This window comes from Mustela putorius, unplaced genomic scaffold (genome assembly GCF_011764305.1).
Source record: "Mustela putorius furo isolate JIRA1106 unplaced genomic scaffold, ASM1176430v1.1 tig00000253_pilon_pilon_pilon, whole genome shotgun sequence".
In the NCBI taxonomy this organism is placed as follows: Eukaryota; Metazoa; Chordata; class Mammalia; order Carnivora; family Mustelidae; genus Mustela; species Mustela putorius.
In genome coordinates this window covers 2,472,381-2,485,145 of record NW_025421329.1, presented here as the reverse complement: position 1 = coordinate 2,485,145, position 12,765 = coordinate 2,472,381, and the positions used below count along the sequence as shown (strand labels likewise).

Below are 12,765 nucleotides of genomic sequence, written 5' to 3'. Positions count from 1 at the left end.
CTTCTATGTGGAATGTTCTACCTCAAGACCTCTTTATGGTTGGCTTACCCTTCCCATCACACAAATCTTTGTCCCAAGATTACGTCCTCAGAGCCCTTTCTAAATGATCTAAAATCACACCCTCCAATAACTCACTATCAAATTATCTTGGTTTACTTTTCAAAGTACTCTCTGAACTATCTTGTTTCTTTATTTGTTGATAACTCTTTTCCCAGACTATGAATATCATAAAAGAGGATTTTGTTTTTCAGCATTCTATCCCTCATATCTAGAAAAGTTTCTGGTGCTTAGTGAGATTCAGTAAATGCTTTTCAATTGAGGGAATTAAGAATAAGTAGCTTAAACAATGAGAATGTCAAAATCATACTCCTGTGAAGAGACAACGAACTTATAAGTGCCTAAACTTCTTCACTTGTTTCTTAACGGAGCAAAAAATAAATCAAAATATTGCAAGATAATAAATTTGTATAGCTTTTATCTATGCCCTACCACTTACCATGCATTTATTCAGTACAACCTGTTTTGTTCAAACTAACTTATTTAAATTAGCCTAAGCATGTTGAAACAAGAAGTCTTTAAAAAAAGAATTAGCTCATAACATGTTAAAAGTCACAATGGCAATAACTAAGTTGTGTTCCTCAAACCAAAATGCCTAAATTTGTATACAACAGACCCCAGAAATGAGCAAAAAAAAAGACATGAAAGCAAAGGAACAGACTCAAAGACAAAGAGTAAGCTAACAAGGAGATCAGGGCACAAACCATTAAGTGGGAAACACTAAGTTAACATATTTCTATGGAAAATAACCTTCTGAATAGTTTAACCAGAGAAAATCCATCATAGGATTTGTCAATGAGCTGTAAATATAACAAACGTGTTTGTTCTTCATAATCATCTCCTTAATGATTTGGAGGTGGATGTGTGTACTTCCCTCACATACCAATATGACACATATGAATCCATCAGTAGGGAATACCCTTGGATTATTAGTGGTAATAGTGGGCTTACACCAATGTACAAGCTCCATTTTCAACTCTTATTCATGAACACTCTACATTTCTGCTAAGCAGATGGTCCAGGTGAGGAACTTTTACTGTAACCAAGGGATACATTTAAAATACCACTTTCAAAGGGACTAAACATCTCTCCCTTGTTCAGCATCTCCCCAAGGAGGAATGGCTGCTAGAGTCAGGAGGACAGAGTCTGACTCTTGACTCTGTGACTCTGAAGTCCTGAGAATGTCACTTAACCTTTTGATTCTAAATGAGAATAAGAATAACAATATCTATCCTAGATATTTCATGAGATTGTTGTGAAAATAATATATGTTAAAGAAATGTTTTGTAAACTGGCTATTTTAACTATTTTTTTAAATTCTGCTTTTTTGTGTGTTTCTTATAATCATCTTCTAAATTTAAGTTATATATATCTTTCATAGTAAGAGGAGAAGAAAGAACAAGCACCAAAATGGAGATGTTTGGCCATGTGGTCTTTACCTCTACTGGAATTTAACCATTTCTGTATCTCCTTAAGAAATGTTGAAAATATAACCACTAGCAGAAAATGACACTGTAGTTTCCTAAACACAGGAAGGCACCAAGAGCTACTCTTATATTATAGCAAACTCCCCATTGTCTGTTTCCATACCCAAACATTTCCTAATAATCCATGTCCTACCCAAGAAGAAAGCTAAATCCCTGGACTATCTTAAATGGGACAATATTCTTTATAGCACTCACATTGAATATCTGAGGAGAAAAACAAAATTGGAAGGAAAACACACAAGGCTGCGCACTGTACAAAACCTATTGTTACAATCAGTTAGTTGCCCAAACTCTGAAATCTAAGCCTCCACAGTGTCTTTACTTATTCTGTTGCTTTGTTAACTTGAGTAATTCTTCTCATCAATAAACACAGCCTAAAGATTTTATTAAATAAACAGAATAAGAGGCATGGTAAAAAGTCTGAGAGAAGCATTTAGTTTTATAAAAAAATCCTGATCATGGGAATTTAGCTATCAATTATCCAGGCTTACTCTAATCTCACACTCAGAAGTTACTTTATGGATACCAAAAAATGTACACCATGTCAACAAAGATAACTTCATGAAAAAAACGAGACTTAAAAACGTAACGTAAAAATGAGATCATGGCTAGGTGAATCTGATCGTTCTGCCTATCTTCACCACCAAAATCAATCACCAAAATCCCTTCAGAAAATTAATTACAGGAAAATATTCAATCCTCCATATAACCTCAATGAAGCATGGTCCATCTCAATGATTATGTTTATTTGATATTTATGAATATATTTTTCTGCTTTTTCTGAAATTGAGGATCAAATGAGGCCATCTTAAATGTTTGCTCATTTTGTTGTTCCTCCTACCTCGTGATGATTCTTAGACAGCCATTCCTTAATGGTGCTGAGGGCAATGATGGAAGCAGGCTCATTTGGGAAACCTAAGTGAAAAGCAGAATAAAACAAATTAACAAAGAAAGATGAAGACAAGAAAGAATTCAATCATGGTGTGACACTAAATTTTTCTCATTTAAACAGTATTCAATTCAACCAATTACTATTGGTTGAATAGTAAGGCAGGCAGGCCTTAGCAAGCTATACATGGATGCAAGGCCTGTGACCATACATACAAGGCATTAAGGGGATCAGTCCTATACCAGTCTAAGGCTAACAAGCAACAAAGGATTTAACTGTCTTCAATTCTACAACAGAATCAATTAAAAATGTATTTACAGGGCACCTGGGTGGCTCAGTGGGTTAAAGCCTTTGCCTTTGGCTCAGGTCATGATCCCAGGGTTCTGGGATCGAGCCCCGCATCAAGCCCTGCATCGGGCTCTCTGTTCAGCAGGGAGCCTGCTTCCCTTCCTCTCTCTGCCTGCCTCTCTGGCTACTTATGATCTCTCTCTCTCTGTGTCAAATAAATAAATTTTTTTAAAAAATGTATTTATATTTGCTTGGTAGTTTTCTTTTCTTTTCTTTTAAGATTTTATTTATTTATTTGACAGACGGAGATCACAAGTAGACAGAGAAGCAGGCAGAGAGAGGAGGAAGCAGTCTCCCTGCTGAGCAGAGAGCCTGATGCGGGGCTCGATCCCAGGACCCTGGGATCATGACCTGAGCCAAAGGCAGAGGCTTTAACCCACTGAGCCACCCAGGCGCCCCTGCTTGGTAGTTTTCAAAGCACTTTCATATAATATTCTCAGAAGAGGTGCTCAGATTAAGGTTTATTACCCTTAATTTACAAATCAAGTAAATATGGCTACAGAATACATGTGGTTGACCTACGCGGGCCATAGGGCCAGCAGTATTCCGTCAATGAACTGATGCAAGACAGGGCAAACAACTTGCAGAATAGCCATACAACTAGAAGTTATTATCAGAATTCAAAGAAGGTAATGCCTGCTCCATTTAGGGTCATTGGAAATTACATCTGAGATGAAGACTATACGAACTGACCTGGTTTTGCACTACAGATCTGGTTTTCAAAGGACAGGACGAATGACACTTATGCTATGTCCTACTGAGCAGGAGCACAGATAATCATAATTCCCAAAACTCATCTGGAATATCCCTCTAGCTTATGTAAACTGAACCTATCCTTAAACTTGCAAAACCACCAGACATTCTGCCAATAGAGATGAATGTATATGAATGAATAACTTTACACACTATATATTTATGGGGCAGAAAGAAGAGATGGGAGTGACTATTCCTTTGAAGCTATTCTCTTTAAGCTCACCACTGGCTTCCTAATCACCAGATTCCATACAGGCAATCAATCCATCAGTCTTCATCTTTCTCTTTATTGTATTAGCTTGATTAGTTTTCCATGTTTCACATCCTGCATTTTCTTTTCTTTAATTATTTTTTTATTGTTTTAAAATGTTCAATGCAGTGGTTTTTGATATGTCCACGAAGTTGTGCAACCATTACCACTAACTACGGATTATTTTCATCATCTCCCCCAAAACTCTGCACCCATTAACGGTCACCCCCATTATCCCTCTACCCCAGCTCTTGACAACTATGAAATCTACTTTTTGTGTCTTTAGATTTGCAAATTCTCCTCCTGGATTTTTCAACACTACCTTTGAGGTTTCCTCCTACCTAGTTGAGCTCCCCTGGCTCCCTTTTCTAGGAGTTTCCATTAAATGTATGCCATTCCCAACCTCAAAACTCAGTCTTCTTCCTCTCTACTCTGGAGGAGCCAGCTGCAGTGTCAGCCACTGACATGCCTTCGAATCAGGGTGCTCCTGTGACATTGTGCTGTGCAGACGCAGAGGGAGGTACTGCTGAAATGGGAGATCTGGGATTTAAAAGACCCAGTTTTATTGGAAGGCAAATACATATTCCAGTAGTTCATATGGAACGTTTAAATCTCATTAGACTTTCAGAGACAATGTGAGAGAGAAAGAGCAAGAGAGAATAGAAGTTTGTCCCCGCTTCCAAGAATAAATGTTGCTTTTTCTGATTAGGTTTCTACACACTTCATAAGAAAGTGCATTAGAAAAGGGGACAAAATAAAGCAGGGCCCAGCTGCACTTGACCATAGGGAAAATGTGCACAACTTCCCAAACTTTGTAAATTCATCTGTGACATTTGGGATTATGGATTTGTTCTGAATTTTCATCCCATTTATATTTTTTTAAAGATTTTTATTTATTTATTTGACAGAGAGAGATCACAAGGAAGCAGAGAGGCAAGCAGAGAGAGAAGGGGGAGTAGGCTCCCCACCGAGCAGAGAGCCTATATGAGGCTCAATCCCAGGACCCTGAGATCACGACCTGAGCCAAAGGCAGAGGCTTAACCCACTGAGCCACCCAGGTACCCTCATCCCATTTATTTTTTTCCTTAAATGAAGACTTCAAAATGTAAAACCCTTAAAATAAACATGTTAATTAGCTAATTCATTAAGCAAATTATTACTGAACCAGAAAAGAAAAAAATACATAGACCCACTTAATGAGTCCCTGTCCTCTAAAGCCCAAAGTCGGAGGGAGGAAATAGGTAAGAGGGAAGCATGACAAGCACATCAGGGTTGTGAGGACACAGATGAGAGGAACCAAGCAAGAAAGAGGAGGCTTTCTAAGAAACCAGAGAATGTTTGGGGAAGAGAACAACAAAGCGGGGAGCTGAGGAGACATGGTCTTCAGAAGTAAGCTGTAAGCAAATAGGAATTAGTGAAAGAAGTCAGGGGAAATGAAGGGAGAAGTTCTTGTGGACTGAAAAGAAAAAAACGGGAGGCCAGGATGGGCATCTATGGTTAGGGGTTAACAACGGGGGTTTTTCCGGCCCACCTTTCCCTGGAGTTTAGCACTTACATTTTTCATCAGCTGGATACCTCCCCTTGATGTTCTCCAGAACTAGAAATGTAAGGTGTATTCTTCCACAAAATCAACTTCTTCCTGATTTTCTGGTTTCTGCCTATGGCTTTCTCTCTCTCCTAGTCACTACAGTACTTAATTGCTTTCCTGGTTGATAAGTGAGTCCCCTGAGATATGGTATACCATGCTTTCCTTCCTTTCTTTGCCCACTGATCTCATTCAAAGTCCAATCATCCCTCACCCCAACAACAGTAGTTGACTCATAACTGTGCTCTTTTGGTCTTCTCCCCTTTCCCAATCTGTCCATCACACCACTTCCAACTGACCCTTCCTAAAGTATGGTTACCACAACCTTACACCAAGCAATGGTGGCCTTGCTGATGCTTCAGCTCCTACAGAGGAAACTTTTGTACCTTTCTTGGCATAAGTCACCACAGGGGGCCTTCCTAGACTTGTATCTTAGCTTTCCCTATTATTCTCCTCCCATGAAATTCTTCTCCAACTTTTTGCTATGCTTAAGAAGTACTTAAATCATAGGATTATAGGGCTATATAAAGCCAATAAATACTGTGATCATGCTCAGTTGCAACGGCCATCAGCATTAACCTTTAGGAGATGTAACTCCCCACAGAGAAATTATACAAGTTGTTATAGAACCATGGCAACTATGGTCAGTTCTCAATTATTTGTAACCTCCCAGTCACTTTCCCACATTTATCAAAGCTTCTGGCATTGAGTTACGGTTTTCATTTCCACCTCAAGCCTCGTCATAATTGTGAGTGATTTCAATGTCCAATAAGATGACCCACCCAACACCTGGCCTGCCAGTCCCTTGACCTGGTCATTTTTGACAACCACCTCCATGCCACTGCCTCCCCATTCACCTTGATGTAACTTTTCTATTCCCAAATTACTAATTTAAGCTGTGCTCTCTAAAAAACCCTTCTTTCTCTTTAGTTTGATCTGCTACTTTCCAAGGTATGTTCTCCATAAGCATTTGAAAGCCAAATTAATGCTAACATCTCTCCCCCAAACGGTAGGACTCTTTCCTACCTCTCTAGGCTCTTCTTACACTGTATCACTCTGCTTTTTCAACTCCAGCTATACTGACCTTCCTTCTGTCCTTCGAATGTGGCATGTTTCCTTTTGCTTCCTGCCATGAGGCCTTACTCATGCTCTATCCTCTTCCTGAAGTGACATTTCTTCCCTCTGTTCCGAGCTTATTTTAACTTCCATTTGTGCTTCACTCCGTCATCACTTCTCGAGAGAAGGCTTCTCTGATGAGGACGACTCCCTATTTGATGCTTTCATAACATCATGAACCTTTCCCTGGCAGTTCATCGGAGTTTCATTTTTACATTTTGCAGTTATTTATGTACATATTTGATTAATATCCCTAGTAGAGTGAAAGCCTAAAGAGGCAGATGCCACAAGTCTCTTATGTGCTTATCACTGTATCCCTAAAACATTGCTGGCACATAGAAGATGATCAATAAATGTGTGTTGAAAGATGGAATGGACTGTGGATGTATGAATCATTGTATTGACAGCAGGAGAGGCTGAGCACTGGGAGAACAGGAGTGTTTAGCTCTAGAGCATGGGAGAGCAAAGGGATCCTGAGACATCCAAGCAAAGTGACATATTCACATTATCCCACTGCATCCCTGAGAGGGAACCATTGAGAAGATGTAGATGAGAGAACACAGTTCCCGGTGAAATGGTGCCCTGTTATTAATTAAAAAGGGGGGAAACAACAAAACAAATGTTCCCGAAAATATGCCTATATGGGGAAAAAAACCAAATACACACACACACACACACACACTCACACACACACACACGTCCCCTAAACCCCGAACTTCGTTTTATATATATATAAATGACAAAGTATGGGGTTCAGGGGACAAAGCCATAGCACAATCCTTTGTCCGCTTAACTGCAAGACCCCAATGGTTACCCGTAAAACCAATGAATAGACAGGATGGAATTTTTGCCTGGGGATGGGCTTCCAATGACAGTAAGTTGGCCTCAGGAGGTCACAACAGTATTCTAGTCACCTGAGGGCTTTTGTTCACAAAAGCAGAATGGCCACCCAGAGGGAAGGCTGCAGACAAACTTTAGATGAATCATTGAATTAAATGACATAGAAAATCTCTTCCAAGTATGAGGGTCAATGAGGCTGAACAAGTCATTAATTATTTAGGGCCTGGCGTGCAGGGAATTGTATATGTCCATGTGTGCACAGAATCTGTGTTTTCTGCTGGCATTCCACATCTTAGTTCCTTATTCATTAGTAAGGATTATTAAGATGAACTTTTGTAGTGAATGTTGATTTACCAAACATATATGTGATTTTTTTCTTTTTGTTTACTTTTGTATTGAAATTGCTTGCAAGATTTTTAGATACGCGCGCGCGCACACACACACACACACACACAGACTTATATACATACATATAACCCTCATCTACATCAAGATCTAAAACATTTCCAGCACTTCAGAAAGCTGCCTTGTCCCAAATCAATATCTACCCCACAAAGAAACTTCTCTTCTCTATTCTATTGTCATAGGTTGGTTTTGTCTGTTTTTACACTTCAAATACATGAACATACAACATGCACCCTTTTTCGTCCAAATTTTTCAACATGGTGCCTGCCTGATTTATCTGTGTTTTTACACAGAGCACAAGCGCATTCTTTCTCTCTACAGTGTTGTGTTCTAGCGTAGGAATATTCCACAATTTACTTAGCCGTTCTAGTGCTGATGGACAGTTGGGTTTTTCCAGTTTGGAGCTAATAGGAATAAAGTTGCCGTGAACATTCTCACACAGGTCATTTGGCGGACATAAGCACAGTTTCTGTGGAGCATTTACCCGGGACCTGGGGCCACCTGGCCACAGCTTATGTAGATGTTTAACTCTGGTAGATTCTGCCAGTTTTCCAAAGCAGTTACGCCAATTTACACTCCCGCCAGAAGTAGATGAAAGTTTAAAATAATGGATTTATCTATCTACTTAGTTAACACGTCAAGATGCTAAATATATTTTCTTGCCACATCTAAAGCCATTAAATGCAGCTTTAGGTTAATCAATACCTTTTAGAGCTAGGAACACAGATATTTATGACGTGCCTACTTTCTCCCTACCAAGCAGGGACTATTTCAGTCAAGAGAGGACAAAGTATATCAACAGAACATTAAAAAAATTAAACAAAAGAGGTAAAAACTGAAACAGCAAGTTGAATTTCAATAGTTTTTATCCATGACACACCAAATAACCCACTAGACCAATATTTTTCTCTCACTCAGTTATTAAACAGGTACTTCTTTTCATCAAATTGCAGAAAGATATAGCCATGAAGACTCACTGAAGTTTCTACCCAGCCATTGAATTGTTTGTTTGTCAGAACTGTTAAAAACCTGGAATGTTTCAGCCCAACTAAAATGAGTCTGGTCTCGATGTTGCCATAGACACTGTTCCTCTCTTGCTTTCATCCTTTTTTTTTCTTTTGCTGTTGATAATTTTCTTATATCCTCAAGTCTGTCCATAGGTTCCAATGTAGAAACTAAATGTATGTCCCTGATATAAAAAAACATGTTCTACAAACTGGTCTTCGCTGGAGGGAAGGTGGGAGGGGGCTAGGTTAAATAGGTGAAGGGGATAGGAGTACACTTATCACAATGAGCACTGAGGAACATACAGAATTGTTGAATCATTATACTGAACACCTGGAACTAATATAACACTGTATGTTAATGACATTCAGATTAAAAAATAATAAAAATAAAATAAAATATCTCCTGCTGAAAATCTAGCCTATCTAGCTTATCCTACTGAAATAAAGATAGCTATAAGTTTGCCAGTAAAACTACCCTTTTTGGAAGTAGAAACAACGGAGCAACTTTTGTTTTAAACTTAAGAGAATGCTTTGTAGCTGTAGATTACCCTATCACAGAAAGGCATATGGTTATGCCCTAAATCAATTATTTCAAAGTTTTTACTGAAAAAAAAAAATTCAAATTGAACATAATGGCAGGCATAATTACACCATGTAATAAAATGTTAACCCTCTCTACTATTTACAGCCTAGCCAGAGCCTGTCTCTCTTGCGTTGTCGCACCTCCCTTTCAAGCCCAGGCACCAGGAGTCACCCCTGCGTTAGCTGTGGATCCCTTTCTAGCAGTTGTAAGAATAATGCAACCTAGACATCACTGCCCGGGCAAAGCTCATAAGAGCAAAAACCACTGTTTATGCCCTGAACGGTTTTATTTTTAGCTGCACAAATTCTTCTGAAGCGATCCTCACTTCAAATGGTGTTTAGCCACATAATTTTACCCCAATAAGGAGGGCACTTGGGCCAAAGGTGTGCTAAAATACTAGCAAATTTGTGGAATCGCAAACCCCCACATGCACTGCATATTATTTACGGAGTGGTTGTCATACTAACCAGCGCTCAGTGACTACAAGCGCCAAATTGGTACTGAATTGCCATAGATACTCAGAAGTTAGAAGCAACAGTTAAAAAACAAGACTCCCGGGTGCCTGGGTGGCTCAGTGGGTTAAGCCGCTGCCTTCGGCTCAGGTCATGATCTCAGGGTCCTGGGATCGAGTCCCGCATCGGGCTCTCTGCTCAGCAGGAAGCCTGCTTCCTCCTCTCTCTCTCTGCCTGCCTCTCTGCCTACTTGTAATCTCTCTCTGTCAAATAAATAAATAAATCTTTAAAAAAAAAAAAAAAAAAACAGACTCCCTGGAACTCTGCACATTACATTTGCACCCACTTTTGAGCCCTCCCTTCTTATCAAGTCTTCAATGAAGGAAGCACGTTGGTGCCTTTTTTTTTTCCTTCCACTTACATTCAAACTTGAGTAAAATATTGTCCAGCCCCAAAACATGGCTTTTCAGGACTGATAAAAATATCTGACTGTCCTAAATGAAGGGATGTATCACTGGGTTTATTGAAACGTCACCATCAATTGAATTGGGATTGTCAATGTTGACTAGCAAGTGAAATTAGACTTTGCTTCAATTTAGAGAGGGTATAACCATAATATTTTCCATCTTAGCACAGAAATTCTGGTGTGGGGACCAAAGGACATCAACAGTGTATTTTAGAAACTCAGGTAAAAGGAAATGAAGTGTGAGATGAGTTGTGTCTTTCTCAGAACATTCCTCTCCAGTCCCTGTTGCGCACACACACACACACACACACACACACACACAAATACACATAACTGTCCTGGGCCAGGAGAAAAGATAGAGGGATATAGACGGAGGGTGCAAGGAGGTGTTGGGGTGTGGAGTGTATGGGTGGGCATAAGGAAGTATAGGACAATGAACTTATTTTTTCATCTCAAAATGGCTTTTGTCAACCCCTTCCCCCAGGCCTCCTTCCAAACCATAAAAGCAATTCTGATAGCACGATGAAATCAAATTACTTGAGAGAAATGAGCTGAAGGAGGCTCACCGTTAAGCAATCGCTAGAGCAGCCACTCAGCCAATTCTGGCTAAAGGCTGAGTTTCACAAAAGATAAAACAGGTGAAGTAATAAGAGTGACACTGGCCTCTGTCACTGCAGTGAGCACGGCAGCAGAATGCTAAAAAGGGTGTCACCAGCTTTCCCCAGGAGAGCAAAGGGCACCACAGTAGGCAAGAGTGAGGCATCCCCAGCCTGTCAGTAAGATGGCGGAGTCTTAGCTGGCTTTTAAAAGGACAAGGCAGAGTTTTTAAAATATGTGTGTGTGTGTGTGTATACACATATATACATGCATATATATTATGTGTGTATATACATACACAAATACACACACATACACAAACAATACTGCATATTAACAAGTTCAACAGCCATAGCAGATGTTGACAGCCCCATATATATCCCTTTGGCCTGTGCCATCTTTGCACACTGGTTTGAATTACAGCTGCTAGCACCTGTGGCCTTTTAACTTCGGGCTCTCTCTGGTGCCCACAGTGATACCACATGTGAGGTAGGTCCAAAGTGTCAGGAAATCTAGGCTACCACCAGGATGCGTCAAGGTATGATTAGTGAGAGATAGTGGGCAAGTGTCCCAGCTCACTCACCCCTCAGGGGGGATAACATTGATGTGCCTGCTTTATGCAGTTTCCTTGAGTTGCCCTGTGGGAGTTGCCCCCAGTTGTCCGTAGTGGTAAATTGCTCAATAATGTACTCTTTCTTATTGGCTTCCTTTATCTATCTGTCTTCCCTACTCCCTTCTCTGAAATTGTCTCTCCAATTAGCTACTTGAACATAAACCCTTGCCTCTGAATCTGCTTTTAGGGGGAAACCAAACTATGACCACAATCAACAGTCATTCATGAACTTGAGAAAATGAGGGTCATGTCTTATCTTGATAGCACCGATTCTTTCCACTTTTCTATTTGTAATCTCTTGTACATGCACAGTAGAGAAACATTTTATAAATTACTTAGTGAGTTGGGGAGAGAAGTGGGAGGTTGTCAGCATGAAAGCATGATCGTATTTTACTTTGGGAGAGTGTAGAGGTTATACAAACTAGTTTCACATCCACAGTGAGGAGTCTGCTTTTCCCACTCCGCCTGCTGCCTCCCCTGCTTATTCTCTCTCTCTCTCTGTGTCAAATAAATAAATAAATAAAATCTGGGGCGCCTGGATGGCTCAGTGGGTTAAAGCCTCTGCCTTCGGCTCAGGTCATGATCCCGGGGTCCTGAGATCAAGCCCCACATCTGGCTCTCAGCTCGGCAGGGATCCAGCTTCCCTTCCCTTTCCTGCCTCTCTGCCTACTTGTGATCTCTGTCTGTCAAATAAATAAATAAAATCTAAATAAATAAATAAAATCTTAAAAAGATAAATAAACAAACCTGGCCCCACATGGCAGAAATCTTGAAACAGGAAATAGTAAATAGTTGTTTTTGCAGCTACTGTTAATATTTATTAAGCAATTATTATGCAAGTCATTCTACTTAGCATCTGTATGTATTATTGTATTCCATCTTCACAACAACCCGATGAAAAAAACAGGGGAGAACTATGAACATGAGTTGGTCTATAAATGGACAGTGACTTTAGTGTATTGAGGGAGGCATCGGTCAAAGATGATTAATTTGGATATATATACTAAAAACTACCAAGAGGTGTGCAAAATACAGTCTGACCATTATATAAGTTTTAGTAGACTGAGTATCAACCACTAGTGTGGTTTAGACCAGATTCTGCTTGAAGAGGGAGTACAGATACTGCATCTGCCTATGGGTGGCTTGGGTGGAAGTCTAGGCTGTTCCTAAAAACCCGGCCACCTCTGGCTTCCACATCAAATTGCCTAAACCCTCAAACTCCCTTGACAATGTATATAATCTTTCCCATTGTATAGAAGAGAAAAAGAGACTCAGAGAACTCAAGCAAGGGGCAGGGCCCATACCCAAGCCTGGGTC

At 40.0% G+C, this 12,765-nt stretch overlaps 1 protein-coding gene across 1 annotated transcript in view; it reads right to left on the bottom strand.

Moving 5' to 3' along the window:
• The window catches only part of MACROD2 (mono-ADP ribosylhydrolase 2), a 1,942,726-nt gene that overhangs the window by 484,267 nt on the left and 1,445,694 nt on the right, over positions 1-12,765 (bottom strand). Inside the window, exon 8 of the mRNA XM_045078428.1 lies at positions 2,386-2,459. Within this exon, the coding sequence (XP_044934363.1) occupies positions 2,386-2,459 (74 nt within the window). The remainder of the gene's footprint in view (positions 1-2,385; positions 2,460-12,765) is intronic.